Below are 24,503 nucleotides of genomic sequence, written 5' to 3' on the forward strand. Positions count from 1 at the left end.
GAAATACTGAGGATATTCACTTTTAAACTTACAATTATTTTTTGATTTATTGATTTCTAGATTACTTTTTTCTCAATTTTAAAAATACGTTTTTGTCTTTTCCCTAGGTCTACTACTGATAGAAATCAAAATAGAAGGGGATTCTCAATTTTAACGGTAAAATCTACAAAAATATTTTCTGTACTGTTCTGCAAGTCACTATTTTTTTCACTACCATTATGACATTGAGATCATCCTGTGTCAATTCATATGGATTCACCTTATTCTTTCTAGATGATTCATATTTTTTGTATAAAATTGTTTAATATAATTGTGTGTATACATTGAAAGTTTGGAAGGATGCACACAAAATTATTGAGATTGGGAGAAAGGGAAAATATATTCAATATTTACAGCTTATACATATTTTTGCTTGAATATTTTTGGAAAAATATTTTAGTATGTTAACTGTACTACTTTTATAATTTAAAAATAACAGAAACAAAGGTAGCCTGTAAATATGACAGCATTGAACTTTGTTATCCTAGAATGTATTTCATGATGTCTGAGTTAAGTCAATTATAATTTCTCTTATTTTTCTACAAAAGAAATTAATTTTGCAAGTAAATACTAGATTCACCAAACATGGCTGGATAAAGTTTGATGGCTCAACTTACCTTGTTTTTCTGAAGTCTCTTGGTGCTATGATTAGCATAGAAGTGTCTGGAGAATGCCTCTTACCTGCATGAAATTTTTTAAAAATGACTGAAATATGTTGAACAAACAAACAAAAATGTGGACATAGAATCATTGCCTAGCATGATTCAACCCCAACCCAAATCACATCATATGAAAAAAAATATCATTACTAATTCATTCAGAAATATTAGGCTTTTCACCTGAGTTTGGGCAAAATACTTCATTTTCACCACATTTCTTGCTGTTCTCATCTCATGAGAATTTATATGGAGGACTTAAAATGTTTTTTTATCATATGTCTACATAGGACAATTTTTTAAATTTTCTTTACTTTAAACATATCTACCTACTTGTTATTTGTTCTCACTGAGCTAAAAACAATATTAACGATAAGGGATGACAGGAATTTGATCTTCATGAATGTTAACTTGTATACAAGTTGGGTAGATTGTATAGGCACAAATGCTTTCAGAAATACATATAAAGATCATATCAGTGTTAATAAAAAAGTTTATATATAAGAATGTAGGTAATTTTTTAAAGAATGGAAACATTCTGCTGCTGACTTCAACTTGTCATCAAATGCCAATAATCAGATAATTATTATATTTTTATATTTATTTTTAATTGTACACAATACCTTTATTTTGTTTGTTAATTTTTATATGGTGCTGAGAATCAAACCCAGGGCCTCTCACATGCTAGGCAAGCACTCTACTGCTGAGCTAAAACCCCAGCCCAAATCACATAATTATTTGAAAGTCAGATTGCACTAATTTGAAAATTGAGAAACAATGTCATAGCTGGAGACTCCAACTATAAATGGGAACTCTCTATAAGTATTTGTCCTAATATTTCCCAATGGACTTTTGTCCAAAATTCAAATCAATCTGAACCATATCTAGCAGAGTATGAGCAGATAAAGGGACAGATATGTATAAAGATAGGACTGGGGTCATGGCTCAATGGTAAAGTGCTTGCCTAGCATCCATGAGGCACTGGGTTCAATCACCAGCAACATATTAAAAAAATTTAAAAACAAAATAAAATAAAGGTACTGTGTCCATCCACAACTAAAAAAAATATTTAAAAAGAAAAATAAAGAAGTGGATGGGATGTGTGTCAGGTGAAAAGAAAATGTAGAAAGCCAGGGCACCTTGACAACTTAGATCCAGAAAGTGATGTTGCCCATCTAGTATATACATTTTCACTTTCTGTTTTATTACTTTTTAAATATATATATGTATATATGTATATATATATATTGTAGATGGACACAATACCTTTATTTTGTTTATTTATTTTTATGTGGTGCTGAGGGTCAAACCCAGTGCCTCACACGTGCAAGTGAAGTACTCCACTGCTGAGCCATAGCCCTAGCCCCTGTTTTATTATTAATAGTGGTGGATTGTGAAAGCCATTTTAAGGGGAAGAAAATATTCCTTACTCCATTTGGGTCTCCTACATTAAGACTCTGCATTAGCAGACTTTTCTTCCCACTGTCTACATTCAAATTGCCTTATCTTCATGTAATTAACCGTATATTATTTATCATTTACTAACTATTATATATAACATATATATTGTTGAGATACATTTTAATTATACACATATACATGTAACTACAAACTGAAGTGAGTGTTTTAAAGAAATGTTACTCAGTTTTATAAACATATATAACAAGACACATAAATAGAATTGTGTGTGTGTGTGTGTGTGTGTCTCAGAGGTGATTGGGGTGGAAAGTCTGTCAGAAAAAAAAAATCCTTAATAAAATCACAGATCTGCGAGTGAAGGAAGAGTAGAATCAAATGTGGTAAAGGAGGATAGATAGGTGGGTAATAGGTAGATATGGTGCAATTAAGGTGGAAGGAAGAGCATGTATAAATATTGTCTAGCAGGTGATAATATGGCACATTAAATAAACTTACTACAAAACCATCAGAAGCACTGGAGTATAGAAAGATGGTTAAAAATTGTAAATTGGCCTGTATGGATAGTCAAGGCCAAATAATACAGGCCCTCATCTCCATTAATGTTTTCAATATTTATTATAAAAGTTATGTGAAACAGTTTACAAATTTAAGCAGGATATGACATAATCATATATGTGGCTTAAAAATATTCATTTTGACTTCTACCTCCAAGAAGATTCAATATAGACATTTCCCTATTTTGTCCACTAATTACAACTAAAATGTTGAATATTATTTACAAAAAAACAAACATATTAAAATTCCAAAACCATAAAGACGAAGGCAGACAAGTAGGGACACTCAGGATCCAGGAAACACCACAGTGTTAAAGTGGTGTTTTATTTGCTTTATATATCCTAGACTAGATGCTGGAGGAGCCAGCACCTGAAAATTCTGCCAGGTACAGATGAATGTGTCCCAAGAAAAGCTGTTTTCCCCAGCAAGGAAAACAAGGAAAGGTGAATTATAGAAAAACAGAAAAATGTTGTACAATAATTGCTCTACTCCAACTAAGCACAAACTTGAGTCTCCAGTTTTACATCCACCAGCAAAGACCAAGTAAGTGGAAAGTCTAGATTTCCTCCCTTGCTAGGTTGTGTTGAGATACCCCAAACCCTAGTCCCCTGGCAGGTAGTAATTATCTGTTGCCCCAAGTCAGTGGAGACCACATGGAGAGCATAGACATGTGTTTGTCCAGCCATAATGAATCATCCCCTCACCCCTCATGCTGGTTCAGGTTAGAAGTGGCCTACTACAGGGTTGGAACTTTCACCACTGCCCACAGGTACCAAGGCCACCCCCCTGCCCAAAGTGTCAGCGGGAACTAGGTGGGGAATATTAAGGAGACACTATTATCTCTCTTAACTATAATGGTATCAACAGAGACTTAGTGGGAAGCCATCACTACAGGGGGAAGCCATCACTACACACCCCAGGCCCAGCAATAATAAAGTGTCATTCCTATTCAAGTATAAACCCAGTCTAAGGGGGAACCTGGTACTCTAACTCAATATGGAAGTATCTACTTGTACCATCTCTTCCTTTCATTATTTTCATCTTTATTATTTAGAAAATTGTTGTTTAATTTCCATATGTTTGGAGATTTTCTTCTTATAGTTTCCTTAATGCTTTTCTATGTTTGATTCACCTGTGTTAGAGAACAGATTCTCATTTCCATTCTTATAAGTAATTTCTTGAGGTTAATTTCATGCCCTAATATTTTATTTGTTTCTTAGAACTCTCCTTCCAAAAATAGTAGAATGCACATTCTTTTCAAGCAATTTAAAATGGATGGAAATCATACAGAGTCTAAAAAATCTGTGGAACATAGAGTAAATCACAAAAGGAAATTTATATATATATATATATATATATATATATATATATATATATATAAATATTTAATTGAGAAATGAAAATATATCAACATGAGTGGTTCACATCTCACATCTAAAGCACTGAGAGGAAAATTTGTACCATTGAATGGTTCCATTAAAAAAGAGAAATAGTCTCAAATAAATAAACTAAACCTCAGTTCAAGAACTTACAAAAAAGAAGAGCAAAATCTGTACAAAAGTAATCAGAAGGAAAGAAAATAATAAAGGTGAGAACAAAAACCAATGAAATTGCAAACAGAAAAAACAAAAGAGAAGATCAATGAAACAAATATATGCTTTTATAAAAAGATCAATGAAATTGAAGAATTTATAACAAAACTAATAAATGAAAAAATACCAATATCAATAATGAAATGAAGGTATCACTAGATACCTGGAAGTTGTAAAATGGACAAGAGAAGAATATTATGAAAAACTCTACACACATAAATTTGACAACTTAGATGAAGTGAACCAGTTTCTCAAAAAAGAACAAAATACCACAGATCACCCAAAACAGAATAGATAACTTTAATAGGCATGTAGTTATTCAGAAAGTTTAATTTATAATTCAAAACTTCACAAAAATAATCTTTTGTTTCAAATTATTGCATTGAACAATTTTATCAAATGTTTGAAGGAGAATTAACACCAATTAAATACAATTTCTTTCAGAAAATAGAATAGGAACCAGACATTATCCATTAATTCTTTGAAGGTAGCATCACTCTGATATCAAATTCAAAGTACAAAACAAATAAAATCTATAGAACAATACTCCTAATAAATATAGATGAATGGCAGATACATAAATATTTCACACAGTATTAGCGAATTGAACTCAGCAATAAATTTAAAAATGCATCATTCCATAGTGAAGTTTATTCCAAGGACACAAGGCTGGCTCAATATTTGAAAGTCAATCAAATAATAATAATAATAATAATTAGAATAATAATATTAACAGCCTGAAAACAATCCCACTGCAATCATATAAATAGCACCTACACAAAAGCCTGCCGAATTATACTGAATGGTGAAGGATTTAGTGTTTTCCCACTAAAATCAGGAACAAGTCAAAATGTCCTCTCTCACCACTCTTAAAATAGAACTGAAAATTCTATTTAGCAAAATAAGGCAAGAAAGGGAAACTGCAGTTTTGAAAGGAAGAAATTAAGCTGTATTTCCAGATGGCATTCTTAACTAAAACTCTCAATGAATCGACAAAAAACTTACTAGAATTAAACATATTATGTTCATGGATAGGAAGACTCAACATATAATTATGTAAATTCTCTCCAAATCTATATACAAGTTAAATATAATACCTATGAAATCCAAGCAAGAGTATTTGTAGATACAGAGAATACATAAGGAAAGTCAGATGAACTAGAATAGCCCAAATAATTTTTTAAAAGAATGAAAATAGAAGATACCAGGCTTCCTTATTTTAAGAGTAATGATAAGTCTATAGTAATGAAGAATTCATGGTATTAATGGAAAGATAAATACACATCCATGGGACAGAATAGAAACCTAGAAATAGATCCATAAAGACATATCCAAAACAAATTCATTGGAGGAAGTAAAGTTGTTCAACAAATGGTGGTGAAATAATTAAACATAAATATTTATATATATATATATATATGTATGTATATAAAATATATATGTTTAAAGAATTATGCAGAATGAATTAAGCAAATCCCCAAAACTTCACCTCTTACATAAAAATAAACTCAAAAATAGATCATGGATTTAAATGTAAAACTATATAACTTTTACAAAAAAATAGAAAATCGTTGGCTTTTAAGGCTAGGGAATTTTTTTTAAACTTGACATCAAAAACACAATCCATAAAAAGGACATTTGGTAAATTAGACTTTATTAAAATTAAAACCTCTGTGAAGAGGATGAAAGTGAAGCCACAATGTGGAAGAAAATATTTGGAAACAACATAAGTGATAAAGAACAAGGATCTAGAATATATATAAAAAACACATAAAACTAAACAAAAAAAAATTCTGATTTCTCCAATTAGAAAATGAACAAAAGTCAGTAACAAGCATTTTACCAAAGTTATACAGATGGAGAATAAGAACATGAAAAGATCATTATTACCAGAAAAATGCAAAGAAAAACCCACAGTGAAGTACTTATAATCTTATCATAATGGCTGAAACAAAAAATAGTGACATCAAATGCTAATGGAGATGTAAATAAATGATAAATAATACATTGCTGATGGGAAACAAAAGATGGTACTGCCACCCTGGAAAACAATTTGTTAATTACTTTAAAAACTGAATATAACTACCACATGACCCATCAATTGCATTCTTGGGTCTTTTGTCTCAGAAATGAAATCTCATGTGAACACAAACACTTGTACAATTAATGTTTGCAGATGCTTTATTCAAAATAGCCCAAATCTGGAATAACAAATTTTTTTCATACTTATATTTTGGATGAATATCTAAAGAATTATGCTGAATGAATTAAGCCAATCCCAAAAGTTTACATAACTTTGTATGTTTTCATATAATATTCTCAGCCAGTTAAAATTATTGAGACGTAAAACAGTTTACGCTGACGTGGGAAAGAAGGCAGGAGAGAAGTGGATATGGCTATAAAATAGCAATAAAAGGGATATTTATATAGATGGATATCTCCTGTATTTTGACTGTACCAATAACAATATCCTGACTTTGATCCTATGCTATAGTATATAAGATCATACCATTGGGGTAACTGGATAAAATATATATTGTATTTCTCTGTGTTATTTCTAAAAGCTACGTGTATATCTATAATTATCTCAAATTGAGAAATTTAACTTCAAAATATATCTTTGGCTCAGGGGAATGTTGGAGATACAGAAGGCCAAATTGGATGCAATAGAAAGCTATTGAGTAATACATGGGAAGAGGTGATATAAGCATGAACAAGGATAATAGTGGTGAAATAGAGAAAATGGACGGATTCTAGATATATAAAAGATGGGAAAAGCAGATGGATTTTGTGATGATTTAGATATGTTGATAAAGAGAAAAGAAGATTTCAAGGATGAGTGAATCCTAAGTTTTCTCACTTTTGAAGAGAACAATGTAGTTAATGGGATGGAGGAAGACAAAGTGAGTGATATTGTGTATCATATATATATACACACACACACACACACACACACACACACACACACACTAATTACCAAGCTCAGAGGGAAGTATGTACACTCAGAGAACTAGTGAAGATCTTCTTAGTAGGAAAGATTTAAAAGATGTAAAATAAAGGGCTGGGGTTGTGGCTCAGTGGTAAAGCATTCACCTAGCATGTGCGAGGCCCTGAGTTCAATCCTCAGCATCACATAAAAATAAATAAAATAAAGGTATGGCATCCAACTACAACTAAAAAAATAAATATTAAAAAAAGATGGGTTTGGGGATGTGGCTCAAGTGGTAGTGTGCTTGCCTAGCATGTGTGAGGCACGGGATTCGATTCTCAGCACCACATAAAAATAAAATATTTTGTCCACCTAAAACTAAAAAATAAATATTAAAAAAAGATGTAAAATAAATTAGAAAGGTAGATCCAGGAGAGAAGTGAGTCAGAGATGTATAGGGGGAAAAAAAGAAACAGATCATAAAAATTAGTAAGAAAGTTTACTAATACTTGAAATATTATCCTCATTTATATGAATGAGTAACTGGACTCAGAATAATGACTGGTTGGTCATCAGACAGCAAACAGAAGAGCCTATACTGAAACTCATATCATTTTTTTCTTACTTTTGAGCTTTTAATTAATTTCCTGTGAAATATCTCCCAAAAAAAACTGAATTCCAAAATCTATATCCCAATAATATACTTTAGGAGCACCTCCTTCATTTAAAAAATTAGGAAATAATATGAAAAAATGAATAATTTTAGGCAATGTTTATTTTTTATACTCAAGGATGATTCTTTCAAACCACAAAATTATCTTATACATTTTGAGAGAACAGATTCACCATAATCAGATAGATTCTCACATTTCTTTATGCTTGAAATTCTTAACTCAGTGTGAACAAATTAGGCAGAGTTGTGTTTGAGTAAGGAATCTATGAGTTAACATAATTAAATGTGAAAACATTGCACTTAACTGAACGTCCTCCTTTAAAAAATAATGTATCTACTTACATGTATTACTGGTATGTTTGGGCTTAATCACACTTATTTGTTTCATATTTTTTTGTTTGTTTGCTGGCTTGCTCACAATGCTTTCATTTCTTTTTTTTTTTCTTTCCTTTTCTTCAGTTGACCATGTTTTATTTAGTTTTTTCCCACTTGGTGATTTTAAAGGTAAACAATTATTTCCTATTCTTCTAGTTATTACCTTAACATTTTAAAAGATATGCTTAACCTTTTATTTTCTTAATCAACATTTGTTTATATCAATATTCTTCTTCATTAAACAGGCTTTCACTTTCTTTTCACTCTAGCTACTTGTCAGATTTTATTATAATCACCAGAATTTTGATTGTATCTACAATTTTTGCATTACATCATTACTTTTTAACAACCATTGCTTACCATAGTATCAAAATTTATGTAGATGGATCCATATGGTTTAGTGATTTGCTTAGTTTCTGTGTACTTAGTATGCTTTTTTCATGTCCCACATCTTCCTTCCTCTTTGTTTCACTTTCCTTTTTGTGGAATATATCTACATAAGTAATTTGGCTGGGTATAAAAGTCTAAGTTTAAAATTATGTTCTGGAGAATTATGAAGATATTGTTTATTGTTCCCTAGCATGTATTGAAGTTAAAATGTTGAATGGTAACATCATTCCAATTCCTGTAGAATATGCTTATTATTTTCATTTCCATGCTTTATACTTATTCCTGTGGCTCCTTATCTTTTAACATTTTGTCCATAGCTTTGTTCTTTAGTAATGTGTTTATAAAGGATCCCTTGTCTTGAATTTTTACCTTACTACTATGATTTTCTAGTCTGCACTTTTTTCCATTATGCCATCTACTCAGCATTTTATTTTTTTTAATTTTTTATTGTTGGTTGTTCAAAACATTACATAGTTCTTGATATATCATATTTCACACTTTGATTCAAGTGGGTTATGAACTCCCATTTTTACCCCATATACAGATTGCAGAATCACATCAGTTACACATCCATTGATTTACATATTGCCATACTAGTGTCTATTGTATTCTGCTGCCTTTCCTATCCTCTACTATCCCCCCTCATCTCCCCTCCCCTCCCCTCTTCTCTCTCTACCCCCTCTACTGTCATTCATTTCTCCCCCTTGTATTATTTTTCCCTTTCCCCTCAATTCCTCTTGTATGTACTTTTGTATAACCCTGAGGGTCTCCTTCCATTTCCATGCAATTTCCCTTCTCTCTCCCTTTCCCTCCCACCTCTCATCCCTGTTTAATGTTAATCTTCTTCTCATGCTCTTCGTCTCTATTCTGTTCTTGGTTACTCTCCTTATATCAAAGAAGACATTTGGCATTTGTTTTTTAGGGATTGGCTAGCTCCACTTAGCATAATCTGCTCTAATGCCATCCATTTCCCTGCAAATTCTATGATTTTGTCATTTTTTAATGCAGAGTAATACTCCATTGTGTATAAATGCCACATTTTTTTTTTATCCATTCGTCTATTGAAGGGCATCTAGGTTGGTTCCACAGTCTTGCTATTGTGAATTGTGCTGCTATGAACATCGATGTAGCAGTATCCCTGTAGCATGCTCTTTTTAGGTCTTTAGGGAATAGACCGAGAAGGGGAATAGTTGGGTCAAATGGTGGTTCCATTCCCAGCTTTCCAAGAAATCTCCATACTGCTTTCCAAATTGGCTGCACCAATTTGCAGTCCCACCAGCAATGTACAAGTGTACCCTTTTCCCCACATCCTCGCCAGCACTTGTTGTTGTTTGACTTCATAATGGCTGCCAATCTTACTGGAGTAAGATGGTATCTTAGGGTGGTTTTGATTTGCATTTCTCTGACTGCTAGAGATGGTGAGCATTTTTTCATGTACTTGTTGATTGATTGTATGTCCTCCTCTGAGAAGTGTCTGTTCAGGTCCTTGGCCCATTTGTTGATTGGGTTGTTTGTTCTCTTATTGTCTAATTTTTTGAGTTCTTTGTATACTCTGGATATTAGGGCTCTATCTGAAGTGTGAGGAGTAAAGATTTGTTCCCAGGATGTAGGCTCCCTATTTACCTCTCTTATTGTTTCTTTTGCTGTGAAAAAACTTTTTAGTTTGAGTAAGTCCCATTTGTTGATTCTAGTTATTAACTTTTGTGCTATGGGTGTCCTATTGAGGAATTTGGAGCCTGACCCCACAGTATGTAGATCGTAGCCAAATTTTTCTTCTATCAGGGCGGCGTGTCTCTGATTTGATATCAAGCTCCTTGATCCATTTTGAATTCACTTTTGTGCATGGCGAGAGAAAGGGATTCAGTTTCATTTTGTTGCATATGGATTTCCAGTTTTCCCAGCACCATTTGTTGAAGATGCTATCCTTCCTCCATTGCATGCCTTTAGCCCCTTTATCAATTATAAGGTAGTTGTAGTTTTGTGGATTGGTTTCTGTGTCCTCTATTCTGTACCATTGGTCCACCCGCCTGTTTTGGTCCCAAAAGGTTCTACAAAGAAACTATTAGAGCTAATAAATGAATTCAGCAAAGTGGCAGGATATAAAATCAACACGCATAAATCAAAGGCATCCCTGTATATCAGCGACAAATCCTCTTAAATGGAAATGAGGACAACCACTCCATTCACAATATCCTCAAAAAAAATAAAATACTTGGGAATCAACCTAACAAAAGAGGTGAAAGACTTATACAATGAAAACTACAGAACCCTAAAGAGAGAAATAGAAGAAGATCTTAGAAGATGGAAAAATATACCCTGTTCATGGATAGGCAGAACTAACATCATCAAAATGGCGATATTACCAAAAGTTCTCTATAGGTTTAATGCAATGCCAATCAAAATCCCAACGGCATTTCTTGTAGAAATAGAGAAAGCAATCATGAAATTCATATGGAAAAATAAAAGACCCAGAATAGCAAAAACAATGCTAAGCAGGAAATGTGAATCAGGCGGTATAGTGATACCAGACTTCAAACTATACTACAGAGCAATAGTAACAAAAACAGCATGGTACTGGTACCAGCATTTTATTTTAATGATCAAATTTTAATGTCCAAAGACTGTTGCATATGAGCCTGGTCTTTGGGAGTCATAAATGATGGAGTTTAATGGATACAATATCTGCTCAAATCTCTCTGAGAACATTAAGCAAGTGGGTTGTGAATACTTCCTCTTACTCTACAAATTCTGTTTCCCTTGGGGGTTACCTCTGGTTTTTGGTGTTTGTTTTCCTTAAATATTTGGTAGTTCCTGGGTATCTGTCTCTACTTAAGTACATTTTAATTGCTAAATGTTTGGAACGGAGTTAACGTACTGATTGCTTAGTTTAAGACTGTCAGTATTTTTGACTAGAAGAGTATGGGACATTCAATCTAGCAGAATGATCAGGTATTTTGTTTCTAGATGTGTAGGCTTCTTCCTTCTGATTACATTTAAAGACCTGGACATTTCCTAACCTCTGGAACACATGAACTTCATGTGCTTAGTAAACCATTTATAATCTCAAGTGCAAATAATACAAACAAGCTATGTAACTGTTTAAATTAGAAAGGAAATCAACTTAAAAGATCAAAATATACCTGTATTTAAAGAGTATCTATATTTAAATTTTTATTTTATTTTATTTTATTGATTCTTTTTAGTTTTATATATAAAATTAGGATAAAACAAAAGCATGGAATATAATTTGTGATTCAGTCTAATTCAGTCTCAAGCACCTCCCTCTCCCCCTTCCCCTTCCCTGCTCCCATCCATCTACTCTACTGATTTTTCTGAAATTTATTTATAGTTTTATATTTAATTACTCTCTTGGATATACTTGATGCTGAGATTCATTAAGGTATATTCATGTATGTACATATGAAAGTTTAGTCAGATTATTTGAATTTTGATCTGATTTATTCTTGATCTTATATTTTTTCAGGATATGCTAGTCTTTGATTAGTATGTGCCTAAGAAAGCAAAATTATATAACATTAAAAATTATATAGATTTCAACTACAAGCACACACACACAAAAAAAAACTAAATGGAAATGTAAGACCTCCCAAATATTGGAGATGTTAAATAAGATTCATTAAAATATGTTACATAAATGAAGAGTATTGGGGTGTTTCCACAGATGACTTGGTATTTCAAAATGCCGTTTAGATAACAGAATACACACAGAATAGATCATATTTAATAGTGCAGTCTCTCTCTAAACACTGTTTATCAGTATTCTCTACATTCTGGGTCAACTTAAATGCAGTTGGGGAACTTAAGTAATAAAGTTTCCAAAAGGATCTTACAATAATGTAGTCTCCTCTATATGTCAGCTCAGGGCATGAATTATAAACCCAATGGAACTTTAGTGTATTTGGTTTTATATATGCTTGGAAAATGTCTTACAGTACCTTCAATCTATGGTTTTAAACAGTCAGGTGACTTCTTTATAGTTTTTAATAGGTAAATGCCAAAGAAAGAATTAAAAATGTTGAAATGTCTGCATATTTTCTCATACATTTGACAGGTACCTAATGACTAATATATAAAAAAATGCCAATTATTTATCAGTCAATCTAGAAACTGCACAAGGGCAGAGATACTAAAACCATGTACTATAAGTCTAATACAAGATGTCATATTCCTTTCAAAGTAGAGTACCAAGTATAGCATTAATAGGTTAGAAAGACTGTTGTTCTAGAACTGAAAAACCATGCACTTTTTCTTCCCTATACCGTAAACCTTCTGGTGTTTACCCTTCATCACAATTAATGTTCTTTCTTTTTTATAACTTTATCTTTTTATTTATTCTTATGTGGTGCTGATATCAAACCCAGGGCCTTGCAGGTGCAAGGCAAGTGCTCTACCACTGAGCCATAACCCCAGCCCCACAATTAATGTTCTATTTCCAAGACATCTATATTCCAGAAGCAATTAGACGTTTATCTTCTTATCATCATTGCTTAACTCCTGATTTCCTCAGTTCTGTTCCTAATATACACAACCTCCATATCTATACCATGACCTGGTCAACAAATGCAATCCCTTATTCTTTGACTCTAGTGGGCACATCACACTTTGTCTCAATTACTGTTTTAAATATATATATATATATATATATATATATATATATATATATATATACATACATACATATTAAAGTGGATTACATCATTGAAATAAAAATTATTAATTTGCTGGAAAATTCCTCCAAAACTTCCCTTAGTTCTGAATATTTCTAGTTTGGGTTCCAGTGCATAAAGTGATTTGTGGGAGACAATCACTCTTAGTTACCCATTCACTTAAATTATTTTAATGTTTTATGATTTATAAATTTGCATAGCTCCATTAAATACTGATGATAACAAACCTGTTGAGTAAAACAGAGGGAAAGAGTAATATGTGTATATGTATATACAGTGGATATACTAGACAATTTGTGACCTTGCCCTGCTTCAAAATAATATAATATTTGTTTTTCATTTACTTTTAATTCATATTGTATCTCATTAACTTGAATAATCCAGGTATTCCAAAAAGCAAAAGTAAGGTCAAATGCATGCTATTAGTAATTAGAATAATATACCTTTAATAATAGCAAGTAGTCACTGTTATTGCTTAGAAAATTTGAATATTACCCTTTTGGGAAATTGATAAATGGGAATCTTTCTAAAAGTGTCTTTTGTCTCAGGTTATTTTTTGAATACAATATAAGCCCCAATGTGTTGTCTTGGCTGGATTGTGTTCTACTTAACGCAAAGTATCAGCTCTGCCAAAAGGCCCTTGCAGAGTTAATCAAAACATAGCAAATGGATGATTACTTTTCTAGTTTCAGAAGAGAATAAGAAGAGTTTTCTCAAGCTAGTGTTATATTGTTCTTATATTTGAGAGTAAACTATCAATTTTCCTCTTGTCAAATAATTCTCCCATCAGCACTGTGTTAACACTGCTTCTTCAGTTACAGCTGATTTCATTTAAGGGTTTATGAACAATGCTAGAGTGATGACCCATTTCATGGAACATTAGTAATATTAGAAAACAAATGCCTTTGATTAGAAGGTATTTGATTTTATCTGTTAGAATAAATTTCAAACTACTACAGATGATTTTTAAGCAAGATGTTGATGTTGGGAGGTATCAAATATAGTCATTAATGTAGTTATTTTTGCTTGTTTTCTGCTATCATCCAGCTTGGAATTAGTATTCATAAACATGCAATAAAAGAACATATTTCCATAGAACATCTGTTTTCAGACTGTACTGTAAAATAATCAACTGGTATTCATGTTAAAAATGCTCATTGCCAAGCCCTCCACAGAAATGCTAATTTAAACTTAAGTAGTGCTTGACCATCTGTAATTTTTCAGGCTTCTTAGTTAGTTATCATGTATGTAACCAGTTAAAAATCTTGGCTGTAAAATACCTATATAATAGGGCAGTTGAAGAAAACAAAGACTACCCAAATGACAAGCAAAGGCTATTTTTTTCAGAGCTAGCTATATTAAGGGTGTCAGCTACCATCACTTATTTTTGCAGACCATCAAAGGCCGACAAGAGAGCAGGGAAGCTAATGGTGAAAAGACGAGAGGCTTCAGCTATGCTCTTATTGTATTTTGTGTACATGGGAAAGCTGGAAGTAGGCTAAATAGAAGTAGGATATCTTATGTAATTAGTTTGATAAACACATTTGGCTTTCTCTATTCAGCCCTAAGTTGGAGGTGGGGACAAAATTTAGTAACACTGGTAGTTATTAACTAAGTTCTGACTATTCTGGGCCAATTGGTGGATTTTGTTTAGAGCAAGAATGCATCATGTGTACTCTAAGAGTACATAAAGGGGATAGGGAGATGAAGTTTCAGATACCACTGAAAAAGGACACCTTTCACAAAAATACATTTATTTTTTAAAATCTCCTCAGTAAAACTCTATTTTACTTTGGTGATTTTTCATTCTAACATTCTTGTGTCACAAGTTTTTCAACTATTATCCAACACATGGTTCACATTTTGCTCCTATATTAACCTTTTTTATTAAAAATTATATATAGTGCTAGAGATACAGCTCAGTGGTAGAATGCTTGCCTAACATACACTAGATCTTGGGTTCAATTCCTACCCAGTAAAGCAGAAAAAAAATTCACAATTAGTTAATTAACAATCTTTCAACTCACATAACATGAAGTAAAAGACACAAAATATTCAATATCTTGAGTTTTGTATTAGCAGAAACATATAGGTAAACCTACTTTTTAAAAGAACTGGAGACTAAAATGCTAAATGAAATAAGCCAGTCCCAAAAAACCAAAGACCAAATGTTCTCTCTGATGGGTGAATGCTAAGACAGGTGGGGAGGAAAGAATAGAAGTTCATTGGATTAGACAAAAGAGAATGAAGAGAAGGGAGGGGGGATGGGACTAGGAAAGACAATAGAATGAATTGGATACAACTTCCATATATTCATATATGAATACACAACCAGTGAAACTCCACATCATGTACAAATGCCAGAATGAGATCCTAATTAGAATAAATTGTATTCCATATAGGTAAAATGTCAAAATACACTCCAGTGTCATGTATATCTAAAAGGAATAAATAAAAATTTAAAAATACATAGAAATTGTTAAAAATAGATTTAATTTGAGGTCAGTTACATAGAGTGTTTAACTATCTGTAAATCATTTCAATGTTATCCTATTCACTTTTTTATCTCAACAGTAAAGGGGCCTAGAATATTAGAATTTTAGACCAAAAAACCTAAGGAAGAATGAATTCAGTACTTATAGACAACATTTCAAAAGCCATCAATGGTCTTATAAACTGAAAAATAAAACGAATGATTGCTATTTTCTTTTGAAGTGCATAGAACTATATATATTCATCACGCATTATCTTGCTGATCAATCTAGAAAAGGTGGCCTTATAACTAAAGCAAATGATCTGGTTTTTCATTTTCCTTAAGACCTCATTGAACCTGTAACTCCCTAATGCAACAAAAATAAACTGCAGTATATGATACTGTTGGGAATTAAGAAATGTTTTTTTTTTATATTAGTTATCATCATGTTGTCTAAGGAACTTAACAGACTTATGACAAAACAAGGAAAAACAATAGTGAAAGTTCTATGTAGAGTACTTATCTAGTGTATATTTGTGTCAAAGACCAGTGAACTATTTGATCATAGAGTCTATGTCTCATGTATTGAGAACTGAAGAATTATTTTGAACAACAATAAAGGGTATAATCCAGAAATAATAAATGTTATGTTTTATCCTTCATTCCTATGAGGCTGGCCTTGAGTAAGTAGGATTTAATGTTGAATTTTACCTTTGTTGAGTGGACAGAAAAGAGAAGAGATGAAGGTGAAAGAGAAAATATTTGAAATCTTTATTCCCTTGAGGTTAATACACCAAATGCTTTAAAATATCTGTAACTCTAGAAGGGATAACATATGAAGCCATTACCCACCATTAGTATCCAAATATGAATTAGAGGATCAGATTTTTTTTCCTAGTGGAGAATTACAAGAGCAGAATTTAGAGCACTGTCTTGCAAATAGTATTATTTATTGGATACTATTCCATCAAAAGCAACATTTCAAGACAATATTATTTTTTATTCAATAGCCAATACTACATTGGTTATAAAGGTTTAATTAAATGAATGGTTCCCTTTGGAAGTGTTTAATAAAATGATTTGTTCCCTTTGGAAGTGTTCAATTTGAAGGCTATTAGCCCCAGACTGTCATTGAGGAAGGAAAGCACCAGATAAAAAAGTTAGCACTTATCACTACCTAAAAACATATAACTCATTTATTTACTTTTTTATTGTCTCTCTCCTCCTTTAAAATTTAGATTTGAGAGGGCTGAGGCTGTAGCTCAGTGGTAAAGCACTTGCCTCACATGCGTGAGGCACTGAGTTCGATCCTCAGCACCACAAAAAAAAATAAATAAAGATACTGTGTGGTCATCTACAACTATATATATGTTTTTTTTTTAAATAAAAAAAAATAAATTTGAGAGCATAAGGTCAGGGACCTTATGTTGTTTGACATGTTGTCTCTATCACCTAGAAGAATATCTGGCACATATAGGCATTTGAAAAATAAACTGAGTGAATAACTTAATTCCAATTATGACTCTTTAAGGCAGTATAATGTTTTAAATATGATTTGCAAACATTTTATTATATCTATACTTTCTGAATATTCTATATGCTTAAATTTCTATATATCAGCCTTCATTTTAGTGAAGTCATGGCCTCTTTCTTTTTTTATTTTTATTTTTATTTTTAGATGGACACAATACCTTCTATATATTTATTTATTTTTATGTGGTGCTGAGGATCCAACCCAGTGCCTCACCCTTGCTAGGCAGGTGCTCTACCACTGAGCCCCAACCCCAACCCATGGCCTCTTTCTTTAAACACCTGTGCCTGCTCATATAATCTTATTGTAGATTAATTGGGTGAGGGGAGAGTATTAGACCTTTAAAATGATGATAACTCATCTACTAAAAATTATTATGAACTAAAATTTACCAAACTTTTAGGAACTGTGTTTATAAAAACAGGAATACAAAAATAACTTTCCTAAAAATCAACCATAAAGGGGGTTCATGAAAGAAAGATTTAGTTATATGTAACCAAAAATTCAGAAATGTAGATACTTGGGACTGACATAGATAATCCAATTTCTTACATGTGTAAAGTAAGGTATTAAAATTAGAAAGTATGAAAATTAAAGAAGCACTGATTGAAGACTTTTCTGTTAACTCCTCAACAAGATAGATGGATGACATGGAATGATACATATCTAAGCAAATCCAAATAACAATATTGAGTCCAGATGATATTTCAGAGCTCTAAGTGTTCTTGATTTACTTAATGAAACTCACTCTGAACATTAAGAAGCTGCACTGTATTTTTGGTGATGTCTATTAGACATCATTTGATACCTTTAAGGGGGCCTTGTTTTACTTCACTCAACAGTACTGATTGTTCTTTTTTTTTCTTTTAGTATTCTATTAAGTCAGTGATTGTTCTTCATGTTATTTTAGTGTTACTCTCTTTGGAAAGTAGTTAGCCTGTGCTGTTTCTAAAGCATTCTGTCAGATAACTTAAATGTATTTCTGAAATCTTATATGATCATTGTATCTCATAACTGATAGGGTTCAGTAATATGAAACATAGACCTTTTCAATTTCTTTCTCTGTCTTTTATCCAATCATCAATAATATGGCACTCCTATATAATTATATCCCATATTTTTGAGCTCTGATATAACTAGAATGATTTTGAATATTTGTTAGACAAGCTTTTCTGAAAGCAATTCTCAAGTGCTCATTTAGATGCTAACTACTCTGTCAATTGACTGGACTCAAAGTCCATTAAGATATACCTCTGAGAAGCATTACTAAATACTAAAAGATGTTCTGAAATTGATGTGATACAGTAATAAATTTGTAAATATAATGTGACCTTAATAATAATATCCCCAGCCTGGCGAGGTGGCAGTGGCCTGTAATCCCAGCAACTAGGGAGGTGGAGGCAGGAGTATCATGAGTTCAAACCAGCCTCAGCAAAAGCGAGGCACTAAGCAACTCAATGAGACCCTGTCTCTAAATAAAATACAAAATTAAGCTAAGGATATGGCTCAGTGGTTGAGTGCCCAGGAATTCAATCCCGGATAACCCCTCAAAAATAGTAATATACCTAACAAAATTTTAACCATGATTTATTTGCTTTAGCTAAAATCATCAAATACACTACTTCCCATTATGCAGGTAAATGTACTTTTTGTGGGGGTTATTGGGAATTAAACCCAGGGTTGTTTAACTACTGATCTATATCTCCAGTTCCAGTCCATTGTATTTTATTTATTTTTTGAAAGAGGGTCTCTGATAAGTTGCATATAGCCCCAATAAATTGCTGAGGCTGGCCTTGAACTTTTGATCCTTCAGCCTCATCCTCCTGATTCACTAGGATTACAAGTATATGCCACTATGTCTGGCTACAAATGTACTTTGGTGAAGATGTAAAATAGATATGGAAAACAATGACGTGAAAACAGCCAATAACTTTACATATTCTATTTTCAACATGAAGGTCATATGTACAATTCACATTTAGTTGTTCTATTTAAAAAAACACACTTATTTTAAACTATTAAAATGAGAATATATCTTCTTCCTGTTAAGATATATTTTTTCACAATTCGGTAGAAGATAGAACATTGTAGGTATGTCACACCTGTTCACATATTTTACACAAACAACTTCCCTTCATACAATATAAACTCTCCTATAAACACGTTGGGCAAAAAAATAAAATAAAAAAGTCTACCAAACTTACTCTGTAGATAGGATAAGGCTCAAAACACCCATGGGAAAAGTGTTATTATGGTTTGGATTTCAAATGCCTCTCAAAGGCTCTAGTGTTGAAGGCTTGGTTCCCTATGCATTAGTGTTCAGAGGTGGGCCTTTGTAAGGTGACTGTATCATGATGGTTTTAACCTCATGAATTAATTAATCTATTTATGGATATATAGGTAAATGGGGTTCAGTGAATGGGCTTTGTTATAAAAATAAGCTCCCTCTCTGTGCTGCCTGACTGCCATGGAGTGGAGCCTCTTTTCTCTACCATATGACCTCTATCATGTCTTGCCTTGCCACAGACCCATATGGGGGCCAAACAAACATGGACTGAAACTTTTAAAACTGTATTAAATTCAATTTAAATTAAATTAAATCTTTCCTCCTTTTAAGTTGATTTCTCGGTCTTGTCACAGAGATGGCAAGTTGAATAACAAGTGTCAAAAATACATGTCTACTTTGTTATATATAAATCTTGTTTCAGGCAATAATCTGGGGTAGGAGAATGAATGCCATTCATAGTTCAGAGGATATATGTTACAGATTTGTTTGTTTGTTTTTTCTTTAAAAATGATATATTGTACCTTGATCAAAGCATTCAACCCCTCTGAACCTTAGGAACCACATATGTGAAACGAGGTAATGAAATTAAGTTCTCTCAATTTGAAATGTCTCAAATTTTGTGAATATCAGTTTAGTTAATGACCAGGTATTTTTAAAACACTTTGAGAGCAAGGGGCTTCACCTTATTAATCTTTGTAACTATTACATTGCTTGACTATAGATAGTCAATATTGGTGGACATCAATTGAACTGTGCCATTATATCAGAATAATAAATTGACACTTTCTACATTCTAAAACCCAAAAGTATAGAAAGTTTTTAAGGACTGCCCTTTTATGATTCTGTGAATATTCTTTCAAGGAATAAATTTAATGTGAGAAAGATTGGGCACCTACTATGTCCTAGGCTTTGAGGAAGATCGTGTTTACTGTACTCTTCATTGTAGAGCCATTAATAGAGAAAAAGAGTGGATATCATAAAGAAACCACTTTAAAAGCATGATAATGTTTGTTTATCTATAAACTATGCCTATTAAAAGACTATTTATTCAAATACCATAGCCATAGCCTAAGGATTACCATTCATTTGTTGGAATATTAAAAAGAAATTTTCAGGACTCATAAACTTAGAAATTCAAGCCTATAGTTGAAGTGGACAGTACAGAGGACAAATAAAGCAGTTGGCCATAGATCTGAGGATGGAAAGATTTTTAAAAATAGAACTTTAATTGATACTAGGGGGCAGTGACTAGAATACACTGTATTATGATCAGAGATTTCAAAAGGTAGAAAAGTAGAAATTAGTATGCAATAATAGGGTTAGTAAATATGGTGACAATAAGGAAACTGACTTAGCAAAACTACCAGCTATCCACTGGGATTTAAAGCTAATATTACCAAAAGAAGGATTAGGCCCTATTGACACCTAATAATAAAAGGCTGAGATGTGAGTTTGATATAAGTGTAGTGGTTAAATTTTTCAAAGCACTTTCAAATCCATGGGATCCCATTCTTAATGCTATGTCAATGTATTGAGTAAAACATAGAGAAAAGAATAAAAGATAATTCTTAAAGCAGACATCTATTTATATAGTAATTTAGAGCCATCATAACTTATCCTTAAAATAAGTTATGCCACCAGCTTTTGAGGGTAACTAAAATTTCACATTTGGAGTTTTTAAATATCCCCAGCCCTACCTCCAATTCAAAATTAAGGTTAAGAAAAAAGATGACTTCTAAGTCACACTTAATTGGGCCTTGTTAGCTTTGAGAAAATAGGTATCTATTGTTCTGTGATAAAGAACATCAAGCAAAAAAAGCACAATGACAAAGCAGACTTCACACTTTTAGTTGGAAATAATCCTGGAGGTAAATGCATCTGATTTTGTTCCTATTTTAGGAACCATCACACTTAATTCTAGATCCTAGATAGCACGGAAGAACTTGAATGCAAATATCATGAGATACACCAAAGTTCACATTGTAAATTGGAAACATTGCAATACTAAAACCAGGATTTCCTAATTCTTGATGATACATTATTCCTGAATAGCTGTTTTCACTATTATTACATAAACAACATTTAAAGTGATACTTTTCTTAAGGCCTGACCTCTTATAATAATTATGATTTTAGTCACAGAACCTCTAATTATTCCTTAAATAATTTCTATTTAATCCTAATTTTAATTTTTGTAGAAATGTTTTATACCTAATGAAAAAAAAGCATCTGATTTGAAAATTAAAGTGAAACTCTGAATTTCTCAGTTTTAAAAATATAATTCCTTAGCTTGTCACTGCCCACTTTATCTACCTGATGATAATTTTGAAAAATAAAGCAAAATGATAAAGCTAATTCTTAAAACAATTTAGTTAAATTATTTTTGAATAATTTTTTTAAAGACACTTCATAAAATGTTAATGGTTTCTATTTAAAATTTTAATTAGAAATTAAATCTCCCTGTCTACCTTCTAGGGAAATTATTTTAAAATTAATTAGATATTTTGATAAAATAATTGTCTTAAATCTTCAAATGAGATTTCTCTATATTTTCTTTAATATTTCAAAATGATTTCCTGCATTTTTAAAGTAGAAAGTGAGATTAGTATTTCAATTTTGCCTTTGAGGTGTTTTGTCATAATCTCAGTTTTTTCCTGTCAAAACATCAAAATAGTCAACCCAAATAATGAAAAAATTAAACTGTCAAATGCTTTGATTTTTTTACACAAAGTGTATAATTTTAGAGAAAATGTCATTCTAAAGATATTTTAAATCAAGATATTGTAAATCAAGTAGATAGTCTACAATATTATGAATAGATTTCAATAGATATTAGACTTCTCAAAGTATAGGGTGCAGATAGAGATATCTCTATTTTAAACTAATTATAAACAAAATTTCTATAATTAGAGATTTGGGTGTAGTTTGACAATTCTACCACTTTATCCTTCCTTTTGCAGTCCTTAACTAAAGCATAAACAGTCAAACTAGGAACTACTGACATTTCAGGTCAGATCTTTATTTTCTGTGGGGGCTGTTATATGCATTGTAGGGTGTGTTTGTAGCATTCTAGGCCTCTACCTTGATGCCACTTATGACAACCAAACATGTCTCCAGAAATTGCCAAATGTTTCCTTATAGAGCAAAGTATACTCTTCCCACAAAAATGCCTGCAATAATATAGAGGAAAACAAAATACTTGTGGAAAAAATAAAACCTACTTCCTTATTAATGGACAAGACATTAACAGGTATCCAGATTCATACCTCTATTCTAAACAGTAAACTGTGTTGGATACCAAAATGACTCTTTTTTTCTAATTTCCTGTGAAGTGCTGGCTGCACTGCAACCAGAATACAAAAATGAAATTTTTACACCTGCCTGAAAGGCCTAGGACTTCTTTAAGTACCAATCTGATGAAACAAAAGGACTTAAAAGAAAGGAAGCATAGCATTAACTTTAAATTCAGACCATCAATAAAATATAGCTTAACGGTTGCCTTGAACTCTGATTTTTATTTCAATAGTTTAGCAATCATAAATCACATTTCCAAGAAATAGTTATTAGTACTGGGTAATTCCTTTTTTCATGGAAAACTGCTTGAATTTCTCCCAAAATAAATGTAGATAATATTTTCTTTTTTTATGTTTCTGTGTGTCCCCTGAATTTTCTTTCTTCTTTCTGGATCAGTTTTCTGTTTATCATGGTCTTTCTCTTCCATTCTATTTCTATATCCACTTCCAAAAATTATATTATACTATATTATAACATATTATATTATATTGAAAACATTGGCATTTTCAATTTAAGATTGAGGAAATAGGAAAATTGACTTGAATTGCTCTGTCAGTTGATGGTTCTTGATGGCTGGTGGACTTTGTTTTAGGGCAAGAGTTCTCCAGCTGGTGTCCACAGACCATCAAACATTCTATCACAAGTAGAATTTAGTGGATTCCATGAAGGTGGAAAGTTAAAAATGCATCTTATATACATTGAATTTTGCTGAACTTTAACAACATTTCATTCATAAATGAATAAAGCAGTAAAGCATAATAATATTCATAATATTTGTGCCTTTTCCTCCAAATATACCACATTTTTTATATCACATACTAGTTATTGCATATATTTTAATGTATAATTTATATTAACCATTCTTTCAAAATTGTAATAATCATTAAATCTGCTGATAGATGTTTATATAATTGAAAATTATCTCTCAGTATTTTGAGAACTTTAAGGAAAACTGATTTCTATTGTAATCCTATGTAATTTATTTTATGCATTAAAATATTATTCTGAAAATAGGTTCATATATTTAACCAGACTCAGTTAAACCAGTCTGGAAACTAAACCAGAGTTCCGTGACAAAGAAAAAAAAATCATCTGTTTAAGGTATTCATGAAGGGAAAATCAGCTATAACTTGGTCCAAGAACTCTCAACCTTCCCACCCCCCGCCTTACAATGTGCCCAGCTTATGCCAACCACCATTCTATTCTCAACTTAAGGAGAATTTAATAGAAGAAAGCCTATTAGTCAAATTCAACACATTAAGGTTAAAGAAGAAAATTCATATATTGCTGTCTCTTATAGAAAAGTTATTGGATACATTTACTAGCAACTCCTGATTTAAATTTTAAAACTCTTCTGTGATTTCTTTTTGGTTTTAAATATGTTTTAAATATTCCTTCTATAATTTTAAATGAAGTTAATGTGTTATCATTGCCTACTCTAACAGAGATAGCAAAATAATTATTATTTGCATGTCCTTTTCTTTGTAGGCTTTTATAAATTTTTTCATGAAGGCAAAAGCCCAAAGCTGGTTCGATTGTAAGTCTCTATTTGTTGGCTTTGTTCCCTTCTGTTTCCTGTAAATGCATTTCTGTCAACTGTTTT

General features: G+C 31.9%; 1 protein-coding gene across 1 annotated transcript in view; it reads left to right on the forward strand.

Annotated features, from left to right (window-relative positions):
• LOC114091206 (uncharacterized) overlaps window positions 1–24,503 on the forward strand; it is a 502,987-nt gene that overhangs the window by 428,392 nt on the left and 50,092 nt on the right. Inside the window, exon 15 of the mRNA XM_071606073.1 lies at window positions 24,389–24,437. Coding sequence (XP_071462174.1) covers window positions 24,389–24,437 — 49 coding nt within the window. The remainder of the gene's footprint in view (window positions 1–24,388; window positions 24,438–24,503) is intronic.

The sequence above is a fragment of the Marmota flaviventris genome, chromosome X, assembly GCF_047511675.1.
Source record: "Marmota flaviventris isolate mMarFla1 chromosome X, mMarFla1.hap1, whole genome shotgun sequence".
Classification (NCBI taxonomy): domain Eukaryota; kingdom Metazoa; phylum Chordata; class Mammalia; order Rodentia; family Sciuridae; genus Marmota; species Marmota flaviventris.